Below are 25772 nucleotides of genomic sequence, written 5' to 3' on the forward strand. Positions count from 1 at the left end.
ATGATACGACACTTAGTACCACGGTCCAATCGCATCCTCTTCTAAGTGAGAGGTCTTAGATTCGATTCTCGTCAAATGCGAATTTGAACCTTATTATTGCTGACCCATTGTGAGGCCACCCCCTCCTCTTAATGTAGATAATATTGTTTGTAAAAAAAAAAAAAAAAAATATGAGTAATGATACGCCTACTACATTTTATATGGATTTGGATCCCATCCGGATCCAAATTGTGGGGATCCTAGGGATCCTCACGTTTTAGCCATTAATCGTGCATCGTGTGGTCAGAAATCATTTGACTTTTTCTTTTATTTAAAATTACACACAAATAGTACCTGAAAAAAACTAATTGCACAATGTACAATGAACGACTAGGATGTGGGGATTCCTAGGATCCCCACAAAGTGGATCCGGAGATGATCCTCTTCCATTTTATATACCACATTTGTACAACATCTCTAATAGAGGTAGGGCCCACCAACACATGTGGGTCCTATCTCTATTTGAAAATGGTACAAATTTTGTAGGAAAAATGTGATAAGAGTAACCATTTTGTTTAAGCATCCTAAAAAAGAAGTAACTCTAATTCAAAAAAGTAAAAAAAAAAAAAGTATAAATTGATGAGAAATGACTTGGTGTTAATGAGGATGAACTGTCAATTTAGTCCCTGAATTATCAATGGATTATAAAAATCTACCAATTACATCCCTAATATTAGATTTGAAGCTACCATATTCAATTTTTCGCCAATTTAAGTTACGTTACTTGCATGCGATACACATTAGATGGTATATAGATAAATTTCTACAAAGAAATAGTGTATAGAGTTAACTTTGGAGGATAGATTAGACATTAGATTTGCAACCTATATGAAATGTTAAGGGTTTATATGTGAGAAAATGACGATATTACATTCTAAAATATGTCAAGTGACTTAAGTTGACAAAAAATTGGATAAAATAGCTTTAAATATAATGCTAAGGATGAAATTAGCATTTCTAATGAATGTAGGGACTTATTTTATCAAAAAAATAATTCAACAACCTAATTTTCACTGACATGATAGTTAAGAGACTAAATCGACACTTTACCTTTGTTTCAAAACTAAAATGGGCCAAACTTTAAAGGACCGATCAGCCTGTTATTTTCTCTTGCAGAAGGCCCAATAATTAGCAAACCTTTGAAGCCCAACTTCTGGTTAATCCCTCACATTTATTTATTTTTGTTATTTACAAGAGAGAAGATCCACTGTATTATTAAAGCATCAGACAGATAATGTACCTGAATTTCATACATCAGATGAGGCAGAAAATTTGCTGTATTTAGATGTATACTGCAAGATTTTAATTACTAGAATAACCCTCTACTTAAATACATACACAATTTTTCGACGAAAAAAAAGAAGTTTACTTACAGAATTAGAAGAATCGAGTTTCTAGCCGAAGAAGTACACTCTGATACACAAAGGAAGATGCCTGTAACGGCATAAAAAAACTCACAACCTTTGTTTCTTCGTTGCGGATGCATTTTGTAGCTCTACTCCATTTTCAAGCTCACTTACTATCCAGGCTTCAGGATCTATCTCATCATCTATGGCATGAACTGACTTCTTATTTACAACTTTATCGCGCCTTCTCCTCTTTATAGCATCTCTAATCCGATCAACATCAATCTTACTACCGTTGGTCTGAGCAGAAACAGTCCTGCATTTTGAGTTCTGATCATCCAATTCCACTTTTATTGGTTTAATCTCGGCCCCACTACCCTCGTCAATACCACTTGGCTTTCTAGGCAGAGTTTCAGATGCAGAAGCAATCTTGCATTTTGAGTTCTGATCATCCAATTCTTCTTTTGTTGATTTAATCTCGTCCCCACCACCCTCGTCAATACCACTTGGCTTTCTAGGCAGTGTTTCAGATGCAACAACTCTTCCATTCTCGGGCGGTAGAGCTTTTTTTCCGCCTGGCCCCATCATCCGCTGAATGACCTCTGAGAAAGTGCATATAAGTTATAGACATTTTCAAACAAAGGAAAACATATACGATTCCAAGTACTGATGTATGAATAGAATGGAAGTACCAAGAGAGAGGGAAATCTAACACTATATCCAACAACCATGTGTACTTGTTGATGAAATACAATAAAACGCATTAATCAAAATACGAACCATACGTAAAGCATACTACGTGAGGATATCAGCAAATGAATTTAATACACACGTCAAAGATCATGATTCATGAATCCATATAATAGAAGGATAAAAACCAAGTAAGGACTTGTAACGCACCATTTAATTGCTTTGGTGAAACATCGAACTCCAGCCACCAAACTTTTCCCTGTTGTGTAGGTAGTTTCACTTTTTGAACTTTGGCAGCAAGAGCCACTGAACCGGCTGCAATATAATGGGGCTTGTACTGCAAGCACAGTGATGTGCGAAGGCTGCACATACATGATACATTCATATAAAAGACCAATTATGGAAACAACAAACGTAATATCCAATTATGCTTCAGCACTAAAACACACACACAAAGCTCCTATAAGGAATTAAACAATGCTCACCAGTCATTAACAAAATTCAATGCCACCTGAGCAAGGTCGGGGAGAATATTTAAACTCTTTAAAGCTGCAACGAGTGACGTGTATGCAAGCTGAATGTCAAGATCAAAACCAATTGTTGCCAGAACAAGTCTCTCCCCAACCACAATCAATTCCCTTTGCTTATTGAAAACTTCCTAAATGCAGAAGGTTGAAGATAAGCAACCATCATTACAAGGATATGTATAATGCCGTAAAAGGGGTGTGTCTACATACTCTTTGTTTGATACTTTGTAAGGCAGAAGAATCTAAACTGTGCACCATCTCGAACGCCACAACAACAACATCCTTCAAAAAGCGTGGCGTTTCTCGTACTTTGCAAGCCAGAAAGAAGCTTGAAGTTGCAATTGTCTGTGAAATGTATACAACCATATTGTTAAACAGAAGGTCCAGATAACATAAAACAGAAAATCTTTAGCAAGGCAAATAAATAGACAAGAATAGTAACTAAATCCAAAACTAATTAGACCCCTAGCCTGGCTAGAGGGCCAATTAATCTTGAAGACACTTGTAGATGCTCCTGCATCAATATCTTACTAAATTTCATTAAACATCATTCACAGACATAATTTTTACCTGCCAATCATTCTTAGCATGAGATTGACGCATGTAAAACCGGTGGCACAACACCATTGCACATGCTATTGTCGTCTGAGACCTGAACGATACGTAGTAGTAATCACTTTTACTATTGATTATTATCTTCTGTGGAATTGCAATAAATGATTAATAAGATGCAGGATATGAACAGAAAAGGGAGATGATAGAAAGCAAAAATCTTCCCCCCCAAAGTAATTTATTAATCGCATTTAAAGGGTCTTGGTGGAACCTCACGAAATACAGAAGTATTGAGTAGAAGAAAATATCTATATCTTCTTAACGATGGCTAAAAAGGTTGAAGGTTTGAACCAATCAATTATGGCAACATTAAAAAGTTTGGAGAATGCTGAAGATAATGGGACACAAAAGAAGAACTTAACAGTCTTAAGGGGGCCGACTTATCTCAAGACAATAAGCAAATAGAGAACTTCATAGTTAGCTCAATATATAGCCAGATTAATTACCGTGACATAGAAAGAACATGCCTTCAACATTACGGAAGCTTATTTTCTTGTTATTTGAGGCTGATAGGCATGTAAGCAAAAACAATGTTCAAGCTAAGAGAGAATACAGCACAGTTTGTAGAGTTATCTAAGATATAGCCAGTACAAAAACCGAAAAGAGATGCAGAGAACAGAAGACTATTCTATAGGATTCAACAAGTTAAAACATGCCGTATAGTAAGACAACCATAAGATACTATCAATACACAAATCAACTGAACTTACACTTTAAGCTTCATCCCAATCGCTTGAAGAAACGAGCAATACGAACTCCGCAACTGTGACTCTTTCTTCAGGCTGATGCCATCCCTCCGAGATGGAGAATGATCTTCTATCTCCTCTCTCGTAAAATACCACTTACGCATAGAGCACTGGGGTTCCTCTGGTTCCGGGATGCAGACGCCAGTTGAAGTTTCCGCAACCCCTGGTTCAGCAGGATTCCCGGGCACCCCTCTAGCCATTGTCACCTTTTAATCATAAATTCATAACGCCACAGCACACCAAAATTAAACTCGCAACACGACACGGATGAACCAACATTGGTTTTTAGCATCTCAATCACAACACGGATTAATCAACCTATAAAATAAACCAGGTGAACATTCACTTAAGCAATCTCCACCTAACTACAATTAACTACAAAATTTTAAAAATTAATTACAATTATTTTTTCAATTAAGCACAAAAATTCAAACCAAAACCCAGTTATAATTTCAATTTACAGTTTCACCCAAAAACAAAAGATATAAAATTGAAGATTTTCAAGCCAAAATAGTGATTAAATCACAGTAAATATTATATCTTTACAGGAAAAACAGTATCCAGAAACAATGCAAATTGAAAAAAAAAAATAGAAATTTTGAAAGATCAAACACTAACCGAAGACGAGGATTCGAAACTTCTCGTACCTCTCGCAGTAGGAGGTTCCTAGGTTTCCCGGGGGTTTGATGAAAACGAGGAAACAGTGACGGCGAAAAGAGGGAAGATTGAGACGACGGCGGACAGCTCACTGCGGCGTCGGTGTGCCTTACCAAAGGAGGAAATCGGAAACCCTAGAAGGCTAGAATTGCTTAGTCCGCTACCGTTAACTCATTCGGTCTGCGTTGACTTGCTTCCTTCGAAAGCACGCATCGCGCGTCCTCCACGCGCTTAACTGGCGCGTGGTTTGAACCATCTGCGGACTTGGGTCTTGCGAAGTCAAGGTGTTCGGTTGTGTCTATGAAGAAATTTTTAATTGTGACGGGATTAAATAGTACATCACGTGTTTTTATGTAAATGATGAAAATTTTTATTTTTTAAGTTATTAATTTTTTAGCACATATATCTTATTATTTGTATAATGACACATGATGTACTACCTTGTGTGCCGGTTACACTGAAATATTTCTCCCTCGTTTGGTATCCAACAGCTTTTTGATACGAGATGTCGCCTGACAAAAAACTGGGCTCAGGCCTCAACTAACCACTTACTATTGGGCCTCCAACTTTTCTGGGTCTTGGGCCTCTAGACTAAAACTTATGAGAAGAGGAGTGTGAACCTTAGTATTTGGAATTTGGAAATCCTAAAAAACTGTCTCAAAAGTGGGGCTCTTCACGGACCCTCTACGATTTCATGTTTTTTACACAATATTTCGTAATGTTGGCACAAGAATTGACATAAAACTCAGGTGTCAAAAAGTGCATGAAGATTTCTATTTTTGAGAGAGAACCTTCTTAGCATTTGCCTTGGATTTTTTCACTTTTACAAATCACACATATCATTTCTTTTAAAAGGCCTTTAATGCTTTCGGTTAGGAATTAATGTTAAAAAATTAAAGAAAAAAAAACTTGAGAGGCATTAAATGTTCTTTTTTTTTTTTTTTTGTATAAAAGAATGACATGTATTATGTGAAGAAGTAAAAATGTCCAAATACAAAAGTTAATGCAAAGGTTGATAGCATTTCTCATATGTGAATATGTGAACTGAAAACACAACAATGAGAAACTTTTTAGTGTGACAATTACGATGTAATGTGATGTTAAACAATTCATGTTATAATAATGGTGGATAACACAATACTGGGAAACTTATAATATATTGCTTGTATAAATTTTTGCTATAATTTTAATAAGTTGATACATGTGTTATAATAAAAGTAAATTAGTAATCCTAAATAAAGTAACGAAAATCAATTTAGTAATCACCACCGACTCAATTATTATCAATGTGACAATGTCACCTCACAACCATTGCACACTCATTACTACCACCCACCTCCACTAATACATGCAAAATTTTGAATTAGGATTTGAAGTTTTGGTTTGTACCAAAAAGGTTGAAAGTTATCAAATGTAACTGTTTTTAATGGATGGATACGATTCAAGCTTTATATATAATTGGGTGATAATTCTTTAATTATATAACAATCGAAGTGCACCTAAAAGTAAACAACTATCGTTTTTTTAAAAAGTGAACCTAATAATAAAGGGAAAATGACTTCAAACTTATCATCCTTGGGAGTGCAAGGCTAGAAGAATTGAAGTGAAGATGGTCAGAAAAAATGTGCATATATTATAGGGTTTTTATCTCTCAAATAGTTTCGAAAACTAACTTAATTAACTCATCATTTTGATCTCTCAATTTGAAATTGATCAATTTCGTCCTTAAATTGACCAAACACATCAATTTGGTCCCTACCTATATTTTATAAGGGTGGTACATTAGCACTTCAAAAATAGTGTGTAATACATTTTTGGAGTGCAACAACACTCATTAAGCCTATAATCATATTAAGGAGCTGTTCTTCGCACTCATTTTTTAACCTCTCATACATCCTCCTTAGTTTTAACGACAAATCATAAACAATTGACAAAATTAAACAACGATATGTAAAAGGAAATAAAGTTTGTGTTCAACATTTTTCTAATATGTACTTGTACCATTAAAATAACAAAAGAAAGCAAATAACAACTATAAAACTTGGACTTAAATGGACAATATATACAATGTGTGTGCATGCTTTTAAAGTGTCACGTTTGGATCCTAGATTTGTTTTCATGTGGGTCTATAAAGATTACTTTGCAACCTAGTAGTGCCCTAGTGGCCTCGAGTAATCATTACTAACTTATATGTTTATTATGTGCCGTCTTCATATTTGATAAAATACATCAAATTACCCACTACATTTTGCTACTTGTGGAGCATCGTCTTAAAAATATTGGCAAAAAAAGCATTGTCTTCAATATATTATATACGTAATGTAACATTTCTACATATATATGGTTTCGGTCAGGGACATACGCTTTTTAAGCACATTTTTTGAAGGTCCATTCCGTAATGTACATATATCAAGGGTTGATACTGTCTATATTTTACTATAGTATTCATAGATCATGCAAAAAATTTAATAGATCCAAAATTATTAAGACATTTATTTGTTGTGAAGAAAATGGACGAATTTGGTTTTACAAAGAAACACTTAACTTAATCCAACATACATATGGTTTTAAATTTGGGTAATTTTTAGTAGACATGATCTTTGAAGTAAGGCATAAAGATAGACGGTTTGTTTGTTAAAATACATTACAAAGCAAACCTAAAAAATATGTGTCAAAATATGTATTGATAATGTGTGTCCGTGAATCCTAGCTAACCAAATATATATGAGTTTTTGGATAGTGGTGGACTTATATTATATCTTCCAAGAGTGCGATTGTAAGCGTGGAAATTGACATATATTTGATCAATTGTTTTAAATCATATCTTGTGCAAAATAGGTGAAGTGCGTACACTTCAGTTCAGATTCCTCCAAAAAGATAACATGCACCGATCTAACCGATGGGGTAGATAAGATGAGTTGAGATCGATCTTTGTCAGCACACTCGAACAAAGATTACGATCACACCACCAACAATTACTTTATGAATAAATTAAAGTGAAAGGTAAGGCTTTATTTGTGAATTGATAATTTGTTGCTATTTATAGTATTAGCTAGGGAAGTGTTAAGTGTTAACTCTTACCTGGGTTTTCAACTCTTAACCTAATCTTATTTATGGAGCCACACACACCGTTAAGGTAAACTTTCGATGTAGGACATTTTTTTCATATCTTCACAGTTCTTAGCCTGCCTTTGAGAAGTAGTTAATTAACTATTCATAAGAACGTAAGATGCTTATCGTTCACTTATATTTTCATTTCTCAGTTCTGGGGTGCATGCTTAAAGCAAACATTTTAATCGCTTTAGTTTGGAATAAAGGTGATGCAATTTGGGAGCAAATCATGATTTGGACGGCTTGGATTCTCATTATATATTTCCCATAAACATATATATATATATATATATATATGTATATATATACATATCACTTCACCTTAATGTAACTATATGCTACTTTATATTAAATTATCTTTAGAACACGCATGCTAAATAATAGAGGCCTCCATAGACCAAAAAACAAAGGAGATACCTTATTCTCTTAAGGATTGATGAGAAATTGAATGATCGAGCTATTGGAGGAGTGTCACGAGTCCCGTTTTATTTTTAAGATAAAAAAAACTTTATTGGAAGAGATGGTATATATATGCGTATGATTAATTTCCTAACATCTTTGCCTCTGAAATTTTTTATATGATCGTAATGAAAATTTAAGTGGACCTAATTATGATGTTCCTATAGTGTATGATGCCTTTAGTATAGCATAGCGTGTGAATTGACAAGAAAAAGATTTAGTGCTAATTTGCAGTGGAAATTAAAGTAAAATGAGATTGACAATCAAATGATGAAACTTTGATTTGTCTTTACACGTCGTAACACATGGAATTTTGTAATGGCCATCACTATTCTCACTTCCAATTAATATTGTTGAACTTAATGTTGGATTTAAGATACTTAAGTAAACCTTATATAAACTTAATTGTGTTTGAGATGTGTCGCCATGTGGAGAAAAAAAGTACACAACCTATCAAATCTTATCATACGAGAAAAAAGATATAGACAAAAAAAATGATATACACTTCGTTATGTGCAAGTTCGATCATCTTCATCATGCACGTGTTGCATGGTATCATACTGTAAGCTTTAATATGTTTCATGCTTATCTATGCACTACTGCTCCTTATTCACGTACTAATGTGAAGTTCTATATAGGGTTGTGATTGTAATGCTCAATGCTTCTAGAATCCTACCCACTAACGGATTTAAGAAACCCTAACGAACTTATAACTAGAATACTTTAGCTCATAGAATTACTTCCTTACAAAAATCACTTATTGCCTTAGTAATTAAAACCAGTCATCCTATTAATTGACGCACATGAAATAACTTACCAAATAAAACTCCAACTCTTCTCAAATATAAATAGGGTTATTATACAAAATGTTCTCTGAGATTTGCATGATCAATAGAAATGGTTCCTGAGATTGAAAATCAATAGAAATGGTCCCTGATTTTGGTCATTCCGTTAAAAACGATTTTGGACAATTTTCAAAGCTTTGTAACTCAATTGTTTCTTAACCAAATTCAACCCATAATATATCAAAATGAAGATAGGAAAGTGTAGAATAAGATTATACCATTTGGAAGCCCAATGATTGCCAGAGATGGCCGGAAAATAGGCTGAAAGGTGACTGGTCCGAGGGAAAACTCGCCGGAAACTAGGTAAATTTTAAACATTCACAACTTCTTCAATACTTAACCAAATCGAGTGATTCAAAAACGAAAATAATACTTGTTGACGAGACGAAGAGAATGGTACCTTTTTCGAATGCTAAATCGCCGTGGTTTGGTCAAATAACGGCTCGAAAGTAGCTAACCATTTTCGAGCATTTTTCCGGCCAAAACATGGCGAGTTAGTAGTAAAGAAATATACCATTCTCTTCATCTCATCGAAAGGTATGATTTTCGTTTTTGAATCGCTTGATTTCGTTGAGTATTGAATAAATTATGAATGTTTAAAGTTTACCTAGTTTTCGGAGAGTTTTCCAGTTTTCCTGCGGACCAATCACCTTTCAGGCTATTTTTTGGCCATATCTGGCAATCATTGGGCTTCCAAATAGGTATAATCTTGTTCTACACTTTCTTATCTTCATTTTAATATATTATAGGTCGAATTTGGTTAAGAATAGATTGAGTTACGAAGCTTTGAAAATTGCCCAAAGAGTTTTTAACTGAATGACCAAAATCATTGATGATGGACAATCTCAGACATCATTTTTATTGATTTTGAATCTCAGGGACCATTTCTATTGATCATGCAAATCTTAGGACCATTTTGTATAATAACCCAATATAAATATCTAAACCAATTAGGGTTGGGCTATGGAGTTTATTTATATATATAAATATATATATATATATATATATAGAGTTCGAATAGCATTTGATACGGTCGCACAAACTAAAACACACTCAAACAAATTAAAAACTTGTCAGTCAGTTTACAATTAATTATCAATACTCATTTTACAGTAGTGAGCTGCTCCCATTATTATACTCATACATGATACATTGGCTGAGACTCGAGGATAGAAAAAATTAAACGAACAAACAAAAATTCTCATTAATCCTCAATCAAATATCTAATATTCCATTGGATCTTCGGCGTGGAATCCATTAGCACGATGATCTCCATTTCTTTCTTCAGCAGACGAAAATTCTGTCATGTAATATTCAAATTTCTCAACCAAGCTTTCGGGCACGGACACAAGAACTCTCACAGCATCCAAATCTCCAACAACAGGTAAAAACAAGCAGTAGACATCACTCGTTAGAGGTCCCATATGCAATGGCTTCCCTTCTCCGAAATCCAAATCCTCTAACCCTAACTTCGCCCACTGCGATATAACCAAACTCGCGCACAGATCCGTCTTCAATGTTTTCTCCTCCAATAAGTCAACCATCGACCTTACATACTCATCATTAAGATCTTGTTTGGCCTGTTGAACCAACTTAACACCGTGCCGCAAGTTAGCACCGACAAGATCCTTCACGGTGGTTTCGGCGCATGCTAGCACGAACCCGTTGCCGTAGTAGCCCTGTGGGATCGGAGGGTTTAACATTTTTCGTATGTTCATGGAGAAGAGGAGCTTGATGTTAAGAGACGGTGGCAGATTCAATGATCTAATCCAGGAGCGCCACGTATGAGATGCCAGGGTTTCGAAAGTGGTGCACTTTAGCGACGGTGCGCATCGTCTCTTGAGGTGAAGGATGTCGGAGTGGGTGAAGGTTAAGGATGTGGGGACAAGCGGCTGCGATTGGAGCAGCCTCATTATGTCCACGTGGCCGTTGTTGCTTGTTAGGGTAAATTGAGGATGACGGAAGGTTGCCACTGGAGGACTCCGGGATTTTAACACGTGGCGAGAGTGGATCGGTTGGATTGGTGGATCTAGATCTGGCTTGGCTGTTATGTGGGCCCACGCGTGTAAGAACTGGGATGTGCCAATGCCGTCGCATAAACAGTGATTGATTGCTGTACACATGATCATTCCACCACAACGGAGATTTGTAACCTACAAAATTGGAATTTCATTTATATAAAAAATACGGAAAGTTTTGTATACATGAAAATAAAAATGGTAAAATGTTCACCTTTTGAACTATCATAGTATTTGAAATTAACTTCGTGAATTATTTGTTTGGTAAGTTAAGGACCTAAATTTTCAAAAATCACAAATTTACCTCAAGTTGTTGGATTCCATCCAATTTTGCTTGTCACACCCCTCGCAATTATCTTTCTTTTACGTAATAAACAAGTTTCGTAGATGTAAATTAGGTAGCTTAGTCATGGTAGTGTGTATGTCTCTCTTTCCACAAGTTCGAATCCTCTTTTTCATAATTTAGTGCAAGTTCTTTTAGAGTCTTATAAAAAAAGTAATAAACAAATGTTAAATTGAAAAAGGACCAAGGGTGCAAAGTGAGAAATTTGTGCAAAAACGTTTTGGTGAACAAAAAAAGCATAAAGAAAACATTGGATGTAAATGAAAGCACTAAAAAAAAAGAAAAAAAAAAGCACGAAATGAAATTCACCAAACCCTAAAGGTGAAATCTATCGTCTCAGGCTAGGTAGTATGATGAGATGAGAAGGGGTCACTCACACAACTTGGGAGTCTTGGGTCACCATTATCTTCGGAGCAACATGGATGAATGACATGGGGCACTCGACCTCTTCTTTAACGTTTAGTTCAAAAGAAAAAGGATGACTACTACTAAATACCTTATCCTATTTCCTATATGTTGGACATGAGCTAACTTTCCTTCGCTTCTATTTTATTGATTAAGATCTTTTATAAAGGAGAGGTGACGGTTCTCTTTTGCTACTTTGAAGAGAATCGAACACTAAGTTTATTACAATCACGAGATTCTAAATTTTTTTTTCTTCACTTAATTAGGACTAGAATTTTTACCAAAGATTTAGATTGAAATTTTTGAAAAGGTTGGCGTCACCTTAACGGAAAGACAAAAGTAACCCTGTTTCTGGTGGACCAAGGGTAGATATTGGCCACATTTCATTTTCCGATATTTTTGGTTCTGTTGGGTGAAAAAGCGACTTGTCTGTCTTGAGCGTAGGACCATGCAGTGGAACTTTGTTTCCTCTATTTCCTCAGATAAGTGATTGAAAAGGAAAGTCCATATGGCAGAATAAACCTTGGAAGTGTGTGTGTGTGTATGCACATATTGGTATGTAATAGTTTACCTATGTAAGTGAAATTTTTTTTCAGTGTGACCAATACATGAGGTGGTACATTACGTGTCATTATACAAATAGTAGGATGTGTGTGTTAAAAAGTTAATAACTTAAAAAATAAAATTTCTCATAATTTATATAAAAACACGTGGTGTGCCCCCGTGTTTTGGTCACAATAATTTTTTTCTCCTATAAGTGGTAATTCCACAAGATATTGGAGCACCAAGGGCAGTTGAGAAAATGCCAAGCTTCCCATATTTAACGTCAAAAGTATTTTTAAAATTTTAATTTCAAGCGGTATTACTATTTTATATATTAATCTAAGAAAATAAAAAAAATGTGAACTTTAGAGAAAGATTTAAAACTCGTTTAGAATTACTTTTAAAATGGTTGAAAGCGCATGTGGTGAAAACATTTTTGGAGCCAAATCTTGGTAAAAATACAAGTTAATCTTATAAAAGCACTTCAAGTGTTTTAATTTGGACTCAAAAACATTTTTTCTAAAAACGTTTTAAGTGATTTTCAAAGCAACTTCCAAACGAACACCAAGACAGAATACTTACAAAGTTAATTTGTTTTATTAGAAGATTTTGTTTTTTTTTTTTTTTTTTCCATGGGAAATTTACAAGTTCGATTAAGAAAAAAGAAAGGAGAAAAAAAATATACGGAATCGGACTGACCTGAATAACAAGAGGAGGAATATCCAAGAAACTGAGAGTTTCCACCCTGTACAAGAGTTTCCTCCAAGACCTGTTTGGCCTGCTGGAAAGTTTAAGAAAATCCTGAGCAGTGATGTCCATGAAAGCCTCGGCAAATAGAGCACCTTCTCCATTGCAGTCAACCTCGAGCTTCTGGTCATGGTCAGCGTTGCTTCTCAACCTCCCAGCCAATGGATAGTAGCCAACAAGGACGTCAGAGAGGGCATGTTTTAGGGTTTCTAAGTTGACAGATTTCTTGAAAAGGTAGAGATATTTGATGGAGAATCTGAGAAACTTTTGGTCGTCGAGATTTGAGAGGTGGATGCAATGCTTTGGGGTGGGGGAGTTTGGGCCGATTAATATTGGTTGATTTGGGTAGTAACAATCTGGAAGTTGTTCTTGAGATTTTAACATCTTGCTTATTTGCAGTAGTTGCTGATGGCTGGAGAGAGAGAGAGAGAGAGAGAGAGAGAGAGAGATAATCGAGAGACAAGGCAAGTGAGAGGGGAGCTAGGTAGCTAAGTAGTAGAGTGGAGAAACAATATCTACGGTTGGATATGAGGGATGGTACGATGAGATTCCTTTGTGGGGTAAGGCTAGCAAGAGGGCGTGTGTATTAGGGGTTACAATATGCCCCCACTTCTCCATTATTATTAAAAAGTCATTGGCAAAGTTGTTAATTGCAAATTACTGCCTATTCATGTGCAAAACCTTGCGTGTAACCGTGATTATATCGCTTTTTCAGTCTCATCACGTAATTAGGTTATGTGATGAGATAGATATCTGGTGAAGATATATCATGTTACATGACATAATCTCACAATAATGCATGAAAGTTTTTGTTGGTGACGTTGTAAGTTTTGCTCTTTTAGCCTACGTAATGTCCTCTCGATAAGTGCGTAATAACTATTTTCGAGTCCTAATAACTTTCTATTTAAGTACCAAGCATTTCTTAAGTAATTTGAGGTCCCATGTCTTTAGATATTTGTTAGCACTAATTATGGGATTAAAGTCATACTTTAGACCAGTACTACTTGCAAAGCTCTTTTAGTCTAGTTATTAGTCATTATATGTCAGTTTGGTAAGCTATAACTCTTTCTCAATTTTTACCTATGCTTTGTTTAATATAAAATTTAATTTTGACCATGATTATTGCTTTTGACCGCAATAGCAAACAGACACTGACTTAATTTGTGTTGATGTATGAATTCACTCAAATTAAAACAAGACGACTTTCACTCTTATGTTCCCAACTAGGAATTTTATTTTACTTAAAATCAATATATTCCTTTGAAATGGTGACAACAAACGTTGCAAGTGTCCACGGAAATTATTACAACATAATATTCTTATTTTTCGAGAGAATTTTCAGCATGCTCGGAATACAGATGGTACACCACGTTTCGTCGTACAAATGGAGGGACAGTTGCAAAACAAAAGCTTCGTCGTACAAATAGAGGGACAGTTGCAAAACAAAAGCTTTCTCTACTTATATAATGACTTGTGGTGTACCACCTAGGATTATTATACAAATGGAGTGGTCTGGGCACATTGAAAATTTTCTCCTCTTTTTGACTCTTTGTAGTAATTAAGCCAAGCTTAGATTAATATTGGATGTTTCGAGATTGATTAAACAAATTATTTAGCATTAGATTGATGGCACTGAGCAAAAGGAAAAGGGATCAAGGAAAAAGAAATGACAATGGATTGGCCATCATTCAATATTTGTCCCAAACCAAAGGCAGACCTTTTAAAGGAAAACAAAGACGCCAACCCTTGAAGTTGCCAAGATGGAAAGTATCAAAATTTGCCTTCTAACCTTTCACTTCCATTTTATATATTTCCTGATGAGGTAAAAGTAAAACGTGTTGGAAAATAATAAGTTTAGGAATTGAGTCTCAGTCTATTAGAATTAGGCTTTTATTTAGAGACTAGAGTTTAGTTTATTACAAATATGATGCTTATTGTTCTCTTGTGAATAAATAGGTCACAATATAGGGCTTGTTTGAATGTACTTTTAAAATTACTAAAAGTGCTTTTAGAAAAAATATTGTTTGGTTTCAAAAGCACTTAAAGTGCTTCCTTGCTTCTCCCAGAAAACACTTTACCAAAATTTACTTGCATTTTTACTAAGAATTGGTTTAAAAAACATTTTCACCAAAAATGTTTTTAATCATTTCAAAAGCACATCCAAATAAACTCATAGCTGTCTCAGTACTCAAGTGCTTGGACCATTTATCAGAGCTATGAATTTAAAGAGAAACCTCGGTAAAGCTACATAATTAGGGTCACTTTCACATTGATTGAAATGATAGTTAATTTAAGTGAAATTAAAAGCAAAAAAATCTCATATTTTGTGAAAGATGTCAAAACAACGTTGTAATCGTTTGAATGGCAAAGAATACTCTAGGAGAATATTATTTTACCTAGAAGAAGAGTGGGGCGAGCTGGATTTGGATTTGGGAAATAGACAATCTCATATTGTTCTTCCTGCTGGTGGTTGTGGGGCTGCATCATCAGCCACCAGGGTGTCAGTCATGACTTGGATGCCACGTGCTTCGGGAAATGGGAAAAAGAGGGAAAAGGATCCTCTCGCCGGATCCTTTTCTTGGCTTCCGGAGAATTCTATGATCATGATCATTCATCGTACATCGTGCGATCATAAATCATTTTAAATTTAAGGGAATTGTTATTAGCACTCCAAAAATCTCATTTGGCACTCCAAACTTTCCATAATTAGAAAGAAAAATACACTTGTGAGGAGTGTAAAATGAGATTTTTAGAGTGCTAATAACAATTCCCAAATTTAAAGTTAAATATATATAGTACTTAATGAAAACTGATCGCATGATGTACGATATGATCATGGGATCCCCCGGATCCCCAGAAAAAGGATCCGGCGAGAATCATTTTTCGAAAAATAGGCCAACACAAGGAGAGAGGATTGTCCAATCACATCCGTTCATCATATATCGTACGACCAGTTTTTGTCAGGTACTGTTTATATTCAATTTTAAATAATAAAAAAATGCTTTCTTACCGCACAATGTACGATGAACGGATGTGATTGAAGGATTCCCAAGTTCCTCACAAAGAGGATCTGGTAAAAATCCTTCGGGCAACACAAGAAACAAAAGAAAAGATTCCCCTCAGCTGGACGGAGGAGGATTCTCTACCCTTCTAATCTCTCTACCCTTCCATGCCCTCCTATTTGAACGGTCACGGTTAAGTCACGTTAACATCTTATATTGATTTTTTATAGAGACAATAAGACAAAAAACAATGTATGAGAGGAGGGGATGGAAGATGATAGGAATAAGAGGGTAAAGAATTCTCCTCCCAACTAGACTTGTTGTATATCACCGTTGTATTGATGTACCTCAAGTATGGATTGTTCTCCAAACATTTGGCAATGAACAAGTAACACTTGTCCTTTTAATTTAAGTTTATCTTTTCTTTCATTATCTTACGAAGAATACAATATTTTACAACGAGATAATTCACCCGCAATAGAAACACGCCACCGTATAAACCAGCCAATGAACAATTAAATTAATATCAAACTCATCTTGTAAGTATATGACCGAGTAGACCTCCTCTATTTCCATGTTAATGGAGAGTTACATTTTTTGAAGAGAATTTCTAATTAGAGATTCTTTTGGCATGTTTCGATGTATTCAATGCACTTTAGTTTTTAGCCGTTATATTTTTTGTTTGAATTCAAATAATTAAAATGCAATAGAAAAAAATTTCAATGCATAAAAATGTACTAGAGCATAATAAAATTCTGAGGGTAAGTGTTCACCGGTTATTCCCTAGAAAATTCCTGATTTCTTGTGAACAAGTGAAAACCTAGGTTTCATTACCATGAAACTTAATATCATCCTTAATTTAAGAATTCCCCTATTCTGTTTGGGGAATTAAATTTTTTTAAAATCAATATAGAGTATCGTAAACTCGGGACTACAAGATCTTATATGAGGTGAACGTTCTCAATCAACTAAGAGTACAGACTCATTATATCCTCAAGTATAATTAAGAAATTTTAAGATATTCGATGAATGTTTATTACTTCAAGGGATGGGCAAATAAAACATATACTAATCCATCCAATTTAAGACTCGAACACTTTTATGCTCTGACAATATGGTGTCCTCTTTCTTCTACTGCATTGAATGAGAATTCATTCCAGATTATGTCTGTATCTTTAATTAATCCAAAGTTCCTTCGCTGATTAGACGGGCGATTAGATGGGCGATTAGACACGATTCCCGTCGTTAATAACCATTAGTCAAACTAAATCAAACCAATATATTCATCACCAAACAGAAAAAGCAACGAAACCAAGCATCATATTCCTAAAGCAAATGTATCTGTGCATAATTGATGATGTCAAAGATTACCAAGAATTTGAAATTTAAGAGCAGCAGATACCTTTCATCGGTAACTTTAGACGTAGATTAGCTGAATAGAGTAAGTGGCATCCGGGTGCTTTCTTTAGTATTAGCCATTTGGAATGAGCACACGATCTGGACGGCATTTCGCTATCGGCTATTCCACGGATAATCTAGAGAAAGATAAGTCCCATTATCCAAGTTTCCTTCACACCACTTCTGTTCAGAATCTCAGAGATGGTGAAATGAATCAAGTTCTTCCAAAAAGACATCGAAACTGTGCAGTATATATACCCTGATAATCTCCAGCACACAAGTATTAAAAAGAATTGAACTTGACATTTTTTTGTCTAGATGCAAGTCAATCGAACCATTCGCTAAAGCACACAGAACTCAACTGGTCAGTTTACTAGCCTGATTGTGACCCGTGTATTGTGTCGATGGGCTTCCAATGTGTTTCCCTTTCTGCAGTAGAGGGCATGCTTCCTGCTGATACATCAGAGTCCAACGCCCAGTCGCTTCATGTCATTATAATTAACGTCAATAAGTAGAACACATCCCTCAAGTTCTACCACATTGCAGAAAGTTATGTTTTAGTGAGTCAATCATGATAGTACACAGAACAAAGATTCAATCTGATTTGGTACAAGCAACTAGCTCTATTTTTTGATTTGGTGTAAACGAAATAAGCGATAGAGAAATAAAAAACGAACATACTAGGGAGATGAGATATTACAACCCAGCAACGTAGGAATTTGAGTGTGTGGCATATCTCACCCATCGATATGGATTGTGGCTCTTCCACTTATTTGTTATATGCAAGTACTTTACCTGTATCGAGACAGATGAAGAAACACAACATATTAGAATAACTGAGAACACATGATTATAGACTATGAAAAATCTAAAATACAGATCTGGTTCTCGTTGTGAGTTTGATTTTAAATTAAGGTCAACTAACTCACCTAGATGGCTACTTTAGAACCTAATTTTGATTTACACATAACATTCACCTGTAGGACAAGAGTCAGTTTTAATTTGGTAGCACTGCCTACGTAGACTCCCAGCCCTTGTTTCTACACAATTCTAATAGCATTAAGAAAATTTAAGCTCTGAGTTTGTACCATAGGTCAACAGAAATTGGATGCATCTGGTTAGGTCCTTAGAAGGTCAAGAGAAAATCTTACCAGAAGCCTTTAAGCATTGACCATAGGTATTGTGAAGGTCATGCTAAGAGGTCCAGCTTCTTTGGTAATATTTCCTACATCAGTACAAATGCAGAAACAAAGTAGAATTTACACACCAGTTTCTTTTTCATTCTTCTGACACATAAATGACATTGAATATAATATAGCATTACAGGCTCCAAAATAAAATAGTGTATACAAAGTGATTCCTGTGAAAATGTCAGCTTTGCCTGTAATGTAAGTTCAGATCCACCAACAATCTACAATGTAAGGCACCTGTTACTAATTTCGAACACTGAAGCAAACCCATCAGTTGTGTTTCAAACCGCTCCAGGTTCCAACTCAAAACTAACCCTGACGTAGCCCAGAGCGGACGAGATAATCAGTGATGCAAATATGGAACCAGTTTGAAAGATTAAATTTTTCCCCATTCTTGCATGTGGTTACCTAAAGATTTATCGCTGAGTAAAAGTTCATCCAAATTTTCTAAAAGCTGTCCCAAGTTTGAACTGAAACATAATAAATAGTGTGTAATATACAAGAGACAATTCCATGAAACATATTAAAGAGGAGAAAGAAAAGGAATAATTTAGGAAATGAATTGTCTGCCTAACTGGAATTGCTCCACTGTTGTTGATCCTGTCAATCCTGAACCCTACTTGAAAGTATCAACGTTTACATAAGAGTTCCTTTATATGCTTTTCTATATGGTTAATCATAACCAACGATAACATTACCGAGAAGTTCAGTAAATCATATATGTGGAGTTGCTTATAAAAGTATAATATTATCATACATTAATGATCAATGGCTAGTTTGGTACAATATAGGTCAAATATCTACAAATAAAAGTTAACAATTAAAGTCTATGCTCTATGCTCTTCAGTCAAAAGAAGCAAAATATAAGACAGCAGACCAGAAATCTAACATTAATTTTGCTCTAACTCTAAGGTAGGCATTTGCTGTATATGCTGGCAGCGGAATCTGCACAAGGATTTTATCTGCAATAATGCTTGAGGGGAAATCAGCCTAACAAAGCATGATTTAGATGGAATCAGATGTTACTATTTTAAGATACAAGAGTTTTTTGAACTTTTTCTTCACCTTAGACAGTCCTGTTTCTTCAATAAACGCATTAATACGAAAGGATGGCTTGAACTCCTGAGTAATGCGGTAATTCATGACAGGAAATTCACCATCGGTTGGTACCTATTAAACAGTGGCGTGATCTATTAACTTTAGCACTAACAGAACAGTAGTTATATCTCCATCCTCAAGAAGTACTGCAGACGATTAAAAATTACAGTGTCTCAATCAGACTCACCAATGTAAGTGTTATGTCAACATTGAAACTATCAAGATGTACAGATTCGTGGAAATTACAATCGTCCAGTATAACAACCCCTGTTCCTAAAATATAATCTGTTGGAAGAGGCAGCAATTTCAGATTAAGAGGGCAATGCTACTAACAGTACTGACATCCAAATCTCACAGATCACACTCAATCCCAGCAAACCATTAAAGAAAGATAGTAAAAGAAGACTACCGAGCAAGTCAAATTTCTGGATTGCCTGTGAGATAACTCTTCAATTGGATGGTACCATCAATCTCAGAAGTATATATCCCTGCAAGAACAACATCATAGTAATCAAAACAGCTCAAAATTGATTACCACCTGGGGGTTGTGACGCTAACAAGAAATAAAAATGGTGAGCCAAACACGAGGTACTTACACTGGAACTGAAAGTAACACTCATTTTTTCAATTACGTCCACAAAATTTTCCTCTCTCTTTCTACCTCCACGCTCATTTGCAACAACAGATTTTGCGATTGTCGTCACTGGCATTCTTTTGGCCTGATACCAACATGCAAGTTTAGCAAGTCAATCAAACCATACAATTCAATCAGAACCAACCAAAAATACTGCCACCAGAATGCAAATGATCATATAAATAATACCGTAAAAATTCCAACAGAACCCAGAGGCAGTAACTGCACAGGATCAACCACAACCGGCTCATTGAACACATACGACTCCCATAATATACAAAAGGTTAGCAAGATTACACACACATAAGTCACAAAATGCAGGACTTTGAAGACACTCACAATGATTTGGTCCAGCAACTCGTACACAAGCACGAAATTTTTTCGCAACGATTCTTCGCCAAGGACCCGAGGTAGTCTTTAACAACTCCAGAAATTCTTCTCAAAATTCCAAAACAAGAGAGGGAGACGAATTCACTCTATGTTACTCATGCAAAATCGAAAATTGATTAATTTTTCGCAAATGCATTAATCTAAATGATTCTAAATAAATAAATAAGAACACTGAAAATACCTACAAAGACAGGCGGTGCGTCGCCGTCGCCGTCGCCGTCGTCCTTCCAGACCTTCGCTTTCCGGAAGAAAACCTCCGCGTTTCCCTTCGGAACTCCTCCGCGATCTGCATCAAATTTTCAAAATTTGAAGCCTGAAACCACATAAATTCGAAAAATTTGAAGAACCGAATCAAATGCGAGCGAGTGAGAGCGAGACTTACAGCCGCGGAAGACGATGCCGTCGCCCCTCTCTCCGCGAAAACTCGAAGCTTCTTCTTCCTGTGGATTTGGCGCCACGTTTTAAAGTCACGAGCCAATCACGTGACTCCAACGAGACGACGACGTAGCGATGCCGTTCAATCCCCGCCCTGCTAAAAAAAAAGATGGGTCCCGCCGATTAAAAATATCCGTTGGTCTTCTCGCTAGCGTTAAAAGAGCGAAATCCGGTGGGAGATGCTGCGATTCGTCATCCATCGGACAAAAACAAGAAATAAATAATTAAATTAAAAATAATAATCCAGAAAATATTAAAAAATAATTAAAATCCGCATCATAATTGTCACGAGCTCTTCCCCTCTCTGCTCTAACCGCGACGAGATCACGAATCCACAGCTCTCCGCTCGTCAACCGCCGATATTTCTACGCACCCAGATCGGAATCCGAGTTCCCAATTCCAGATGACTTGATTCGGTGAATTCGGGCGCGAAATTGGAACTAGGGTTTGTGTCGGTGGAATTGGGGCAAGTTTGCGGTGGATTGGATGAGAATTGGGACTGATTCGGACCAGGGATAGCGGAGTGGATGGGACTGGACTGAAAAAGGTAAAATCTTTCTGTTTGTTTGATGAGAATCTGATAGCTTTCTGCGGGAAAAAAGAAGAAATTAATCGAATTTGTTAATGTGAAGGAAAAATGGCGACGCAAGTGGAGCCTCCGAACGGGATCGGGGCGAAAGGGAAGCATTACTACTCGATGTGGCAGACGCTGTTCGAGATCGACACCAAGTACGTGCCGATCAAGCCGATCGGGCGGGGAGCGTACGGCATCGTTTGCTCGTCGGTGAACAGGGAGACGAACGAGAAGGTGGCGATTAAGAAGATCAACAATGCGTTCGAGAACCGAATCGACGCGCTGCGGACACTGCGGGAGCTGAAGCTGTTGCAGCACCTCCGGCACGAGAATGTGATTGCCTTGAAGGATGTGATGATGCCGATTCAGAGGAAGAGCTTTAAAGACGTGTACTTGGTGTACGAGCTCATGGATACCGATCTCCACCAGATTATCAAGTCTTCGCAGCCGCTTTCGAATGATCACTGTCAGTATTTCCTCTTTCAGGTAATGTAAATTGATTGTTTTTGGATTCGGATTATCTTTCGCTTTGTTTTGTTAGTGAAATTGTTACCAAATTGGTGATTTAATCGGTATGAACTCGTACTCTCGTACATATATTGTCGAATTTACTTTGCTATCTTGTCCATTGTTGGCTACTTGGAAGATGAAACATGTTTACATTTTGGAATGCTTCATAGAAGCTGATACTGCAGAACACTTTTGATAGTTCTCGCTCGATTTCATGAAAATTCGGAGACAGGACCGCTGCACTAGCGTTGTTGAACATAGATTGTTGAGTGGTGCTACTGTTTCTTTCATCAATTTGAATTTGAATTATTGATTTGGTTTAGACTAGGGCTTTTAAGGGATGAGTATGATGGATGGATTGAGCTGCTAGATTTGCTTTTGCCATGCTTCCTTTATGCCTTTCGTTCTTTTTCTTTTTTCAGAAAAACCCTTTTTTGTACTTCTTGTTGTTAATTTATTTCTTTCTACGGAATTTGTCCTCCATTGTTTCGAATTTAAAACTTTTGGAGAGGATATATTCACAGTTGTCTTTTGTGTTAATCTTTTTTTTTCACTTGTACTGAAGAAAATAGAATTTCCTTGCAGCTGCTTCGAGGCCTACAGTATCTCCATTCTGCAAACATTCTCCATCGTGATTTGAAGCCTGGAAACCTTCTTATCAATGCAAACTGTGACTTAAAAATATGTGATTTTGGGCTAGCGCGCACCAGCACAGGAAAGGACCAGTTCATGACCGAGTATGTTGTCACTCGTTGGTACCGTGCCCCTGAGCTCCTGCTCTGCTGTGACAACTATGGAACGTCGATTGATGTGTGGTCTGTTGGGTGCATCTTTGCTGAGCTTCTTGGCCGGAAACCTATCTTCCCTGGTACAGAATGCCTCAACCAGCTCAAACTCATAATTAACATCCTTGGCAGCCAGAGGGAGGAGGATCTCCAATTTATAGACAATCCTAAGGCGACGAAATACATAAAATCGCTGCCCTTTTCTCCGGGGACCCCCTTTACCCGCCTTTACCCTGATGCTCATCCTCTAGCAATTGATCTACTGCAAAAGATGCTTGTTTTTGACCCATCAAAGAGGATTAGCGTCACTGAAGCACTCCAACACCCATACATGGCCCCATTGTATGATCCTAGTACCAATCCTCCAGCCGAGGTACCTATTGATCTCGACATAGACGAGGATTTAGGAGAAGAGACGATAAGGGAGATGATGTGGAGGGAAATGCTTCTTTACCATCCCGAAGCTGCTACAGACAATGCCGCAGTGTTTTCCTGATCATCTTCTTTCTAGCTTCGCTATGTAGAACTTTGAAATGCGTCTTCCATTCCAATAATCTTGAAGCAGCATGCTTCAGCGGGTCGCTCACGCCTTCAGTAGCTTTGTTAATAATAAGTTACGAGCAGCTATGAACCTGAGCCCTGCATATGATTGGCGGCGTTTAATGTTTGTATATATGTGTGCTTTTGTACGTCTATGGAGTCCGGAACTGGTTTCCTTTTGTAATTAACGAAGATGCCATTTTACGTCCTCGAAATTTTGTATGATAGACTGAAATTTTACCATGGAGGCATGCTATTGAGACACCGATGCAGCGATACTTCTCCTTTCACTGTTCGATTAGTTTCACAGTTCAAAATTAAGTAGTGATTTCCACGCGTCAATGCGTATTCCTGTTTATTGGATTGAATGAATCATAAAAGAAATGGAGGTCCATAAGAGGTGGTCCGTGTGCCAGCACTGCTGTCCTAGTATTGAGGCCCATATGGCTGCTTTGTTAAAGCCAACATTCCTGTGTATACAGGAAGACTAGTTATGGTATACGCGCCTTGGCGGGTGGCACGTATACCTCCAGTACTAGTCACTGTTGGGATCCTTTTTCCTTTGTGGGGAATGAGATCGAGTTCAGGCACTTACCTTCCGCACCATCTTTAATGTCCCTACGTTTGGGTCAGGAGCCTCGCGTTATTGAGCTCGGCAATTAACATCCGTGGACGTCTATGGCAAACACAGTCGATGTGGGATTACAAGATAAATGACGTTGGGTTTTATTTTGCCCTTTTCGAGGCCCGAATTGGGTTTGGGTTGGTGTGTCTCCTTCTTCTTCAAGAAGGCTTGGGCCAATTTCCAAGAAAAGGGCCTGTCCGTTTTAAAACTGAAGGTCTACAAGCATTCTCCTCACTAGTAATTTTTTACGAGCAAAAAACAATTTCAGTTATTTAATCAAGCATTTCATCGAACACTTTGTGAGGTTATTGTCATCAATCAAATTATATTGTGCACATGTCAACAGACATCGACGTATGTGGAAACAATCTGGTGATTGATGTTGAGTGTTATCGACGCAACCTGTCGACACACACTTGCAGGCATTACAGCGAACGCTTGGTGGGTGCAAAAGGGATCTGTAAACATTTGGAGGGTTCTCGTAAGACCTTCACATGTATATCTCCCGGACTCTGAGTGTTCCTAACCTTGATCCCAATATGCATATGTCCTTAGTATTTGACTATGTCGATCACTTTTATTACATGTATAATACTTTTTTTTTTTGTCAAACAATAGATTTTGTTAGATTAGTTATTAGATTAACGACCGACAAGGTTTGAATATACGCCGTTATGAAATGACTCAACTTCTTTCCACCACCATGATAAATGACCACCTGCATAATATGTATAATATTTCATCTTGTGACTTTTGTTTTCGATACCCGTATCAGTTTTTCATCCCGCTAATTAAAATACATGCCAAGTTGGCGTCGTGTTTCACGTGGTGATGTTCCCATGAATTAAAAAACAATGCCATATATGAGAAAGGGACGATTAAAGCAAGATTTTTCTTTTTTTTTTCTTTTGTATTTTTGGTGGAACTCTTTTCTCCTTTTGCCCTTTTCAGAAAATTGAGAGAGTTTTAATTGGATGAGAGTGAGTGTCGTGCTTCTTTGACACACAAATTTCTTTGAGTTATTGGTCTCAAAACATCCATGCAAAAATTAGGCACCACCGACATTTTATGCCACTTTAATCCGTCTTCGTCTCCACCAAAGAATTTGGGCCAGTTCTTTTTGGTTCTTGACGTACGTCCAACCAACCAATCAACTTATTGGGCACCTTTCAACTTTCCAACCACCAAACCTACCTAGCTAACTAACCATGATGCTCACATGTGTTGAGATTCCATAAAATAGTTTCCACCTATTCTAATAATTTGAAAAAATTTGAGATTTCACTGTAAAATCGGGTGGCGATATAGAAGTTTTTCTAACTTTTTGTAAAGACATGCAAGGTCGGTTTTTTAATTTGCTGACACGTAATTTACACTTTTAACACATTTTACCACTCTCATAACATGACCAGTTGTGTAATGAAAGATATAAATAAATAAAAATAGTGAAGCAATTACATTTGAGATCTTGTTATAGACATGCTCCAAACTAACCTACCTAGC

The 25772-nt window shown here is 36.6% G+C and overlaps 3 protein-coding genes and 1 long non-coding RNA gene across 8 annotated transcripts; 1 reads left to right on the top strand and 3 right to left on the bottom strand.

Annotated features, from left to right (window-relative positions):
- Window positions 1-1298: 1298 nt before the first annotated feature.
- On the bottom strand, window positions 1299-4800 carry LOC125479144 (cyclin-T1-3-like). 5 transcript variants are annotated; one of them, XM_048588182.1, is made up of 7 exons: window positions 4608-4800; window positions 3925-4166; window positions 3173-3254; window positions 2813-2947; window positions 2561-2733; window positions 2286-2437; window positions 1299-1987 (listed from the first exon to the last, which is right to left on the bottom strand). In XM_048588182.1, the coding sequence occupies exons 2-7, from the start codon at window positions 4158-4160 to the stop codon at window positions 1494-1496; spliced, it is 1272 nt and encodes a 423-aa protein (XP_048444139.1). In that variant the 5' UTR covers window positions 4161-4166; window positions 4608-4800; the 3' UTR covers window positions 1299-1493. The 5 variants fall into 5 exon arrangements, with proteins under 5 accessions (XP_048444139.1, XP_048444137.1, XP_048444138.1 ...); XM_048588180.1 differs by having other exon boundaries at window positions 3925-4278; XM_048588181.1 differs by having other exon boundaries at window positions 4579-4800.
- Window positions 4801-10211: 5411 nt separating this feature from the next.
- LOC125479196 (alcohol acyltransferase 9-like) lies at window positions 10212-13567 on the bottom strand. The gene is made up of 2 exons (XM_048588276.1): window positions 13041-13567; window positions 10212-11185 (listed from the first exon to the last, which is right to left on the bottom strand). The coding sequence occupies exons 1-2, from the start codon at window positions 13470-13472 to the stop codon at window positions 10256-10258; spliced, it is 1362 nt and encodes a 453-aa protein (XP_048444233.1). The 5' UTR covers window positions 13473-13567; the 3' UTR covers window positions 10212-10255.
- A 3441-nt stretch (window positions 13568-17008) lies between these two features.
- LOC125479260 lies at window positions 17009-21805 on the bottom strand. The gene is made up of 11 exons (XR_007259896.1): window positions 21183-21805; window positions 20982-21086; window positions 20750-20886; window positions 20600-20632; window positions 20373-20495; window positions 20186-20264; window positions 19964-20061; window positions 18640-19848; window positions 18170-18283; window positions 17493-18020; window positions 17009-17288 (listed from the first exon to the last, which is right to left on the bottom strand). It is a non-coding gene; the product is annotated as an uncharacterized LOC125479260 (long non-coding RNA).
- LOC125479259 (mitogen-activated protein kinase homolog NTF3) lies at window positions 21615-23852 on the top strand. Its single transcript, XM_048588415.1, has 3 exons — window positions 21615-21782; window positions 21868-22295; window positions 22905-23852. The coding sequence occupies exons 2-3, from the start codon at window positions 21873-21875 to the stop codon at window positions 23598-23600; spliced, it is 1119 nt and encodes a 372-aa protein (XP_048444372.1). The 5' UTR covers window positions 21615-21782; window positions 21868-21872; the 3' UTR covers window positions 23601-23852.
- The last annotated feature ends 1920 nt before the right edge of the window (window positions 23853-25772 follow it).

Source organism: the organism of the source record quoted next, unplaced genomic scaffold (assembly GCF_019419815.1).
Source record: "Pyrus x bretschneideri cultivar Hongxiangsu unplaced genomic scaffold, Pyrus_bretschneideri_v1 Contig28, whole genome shotgun sequence".
Lineage (NCBI taxonomy): Eukaryota > Viridiplantae > Streptophyta > Magnoliopsida > Rosales > Rosaceae > Pyrus > Pyrus x bretschneideri.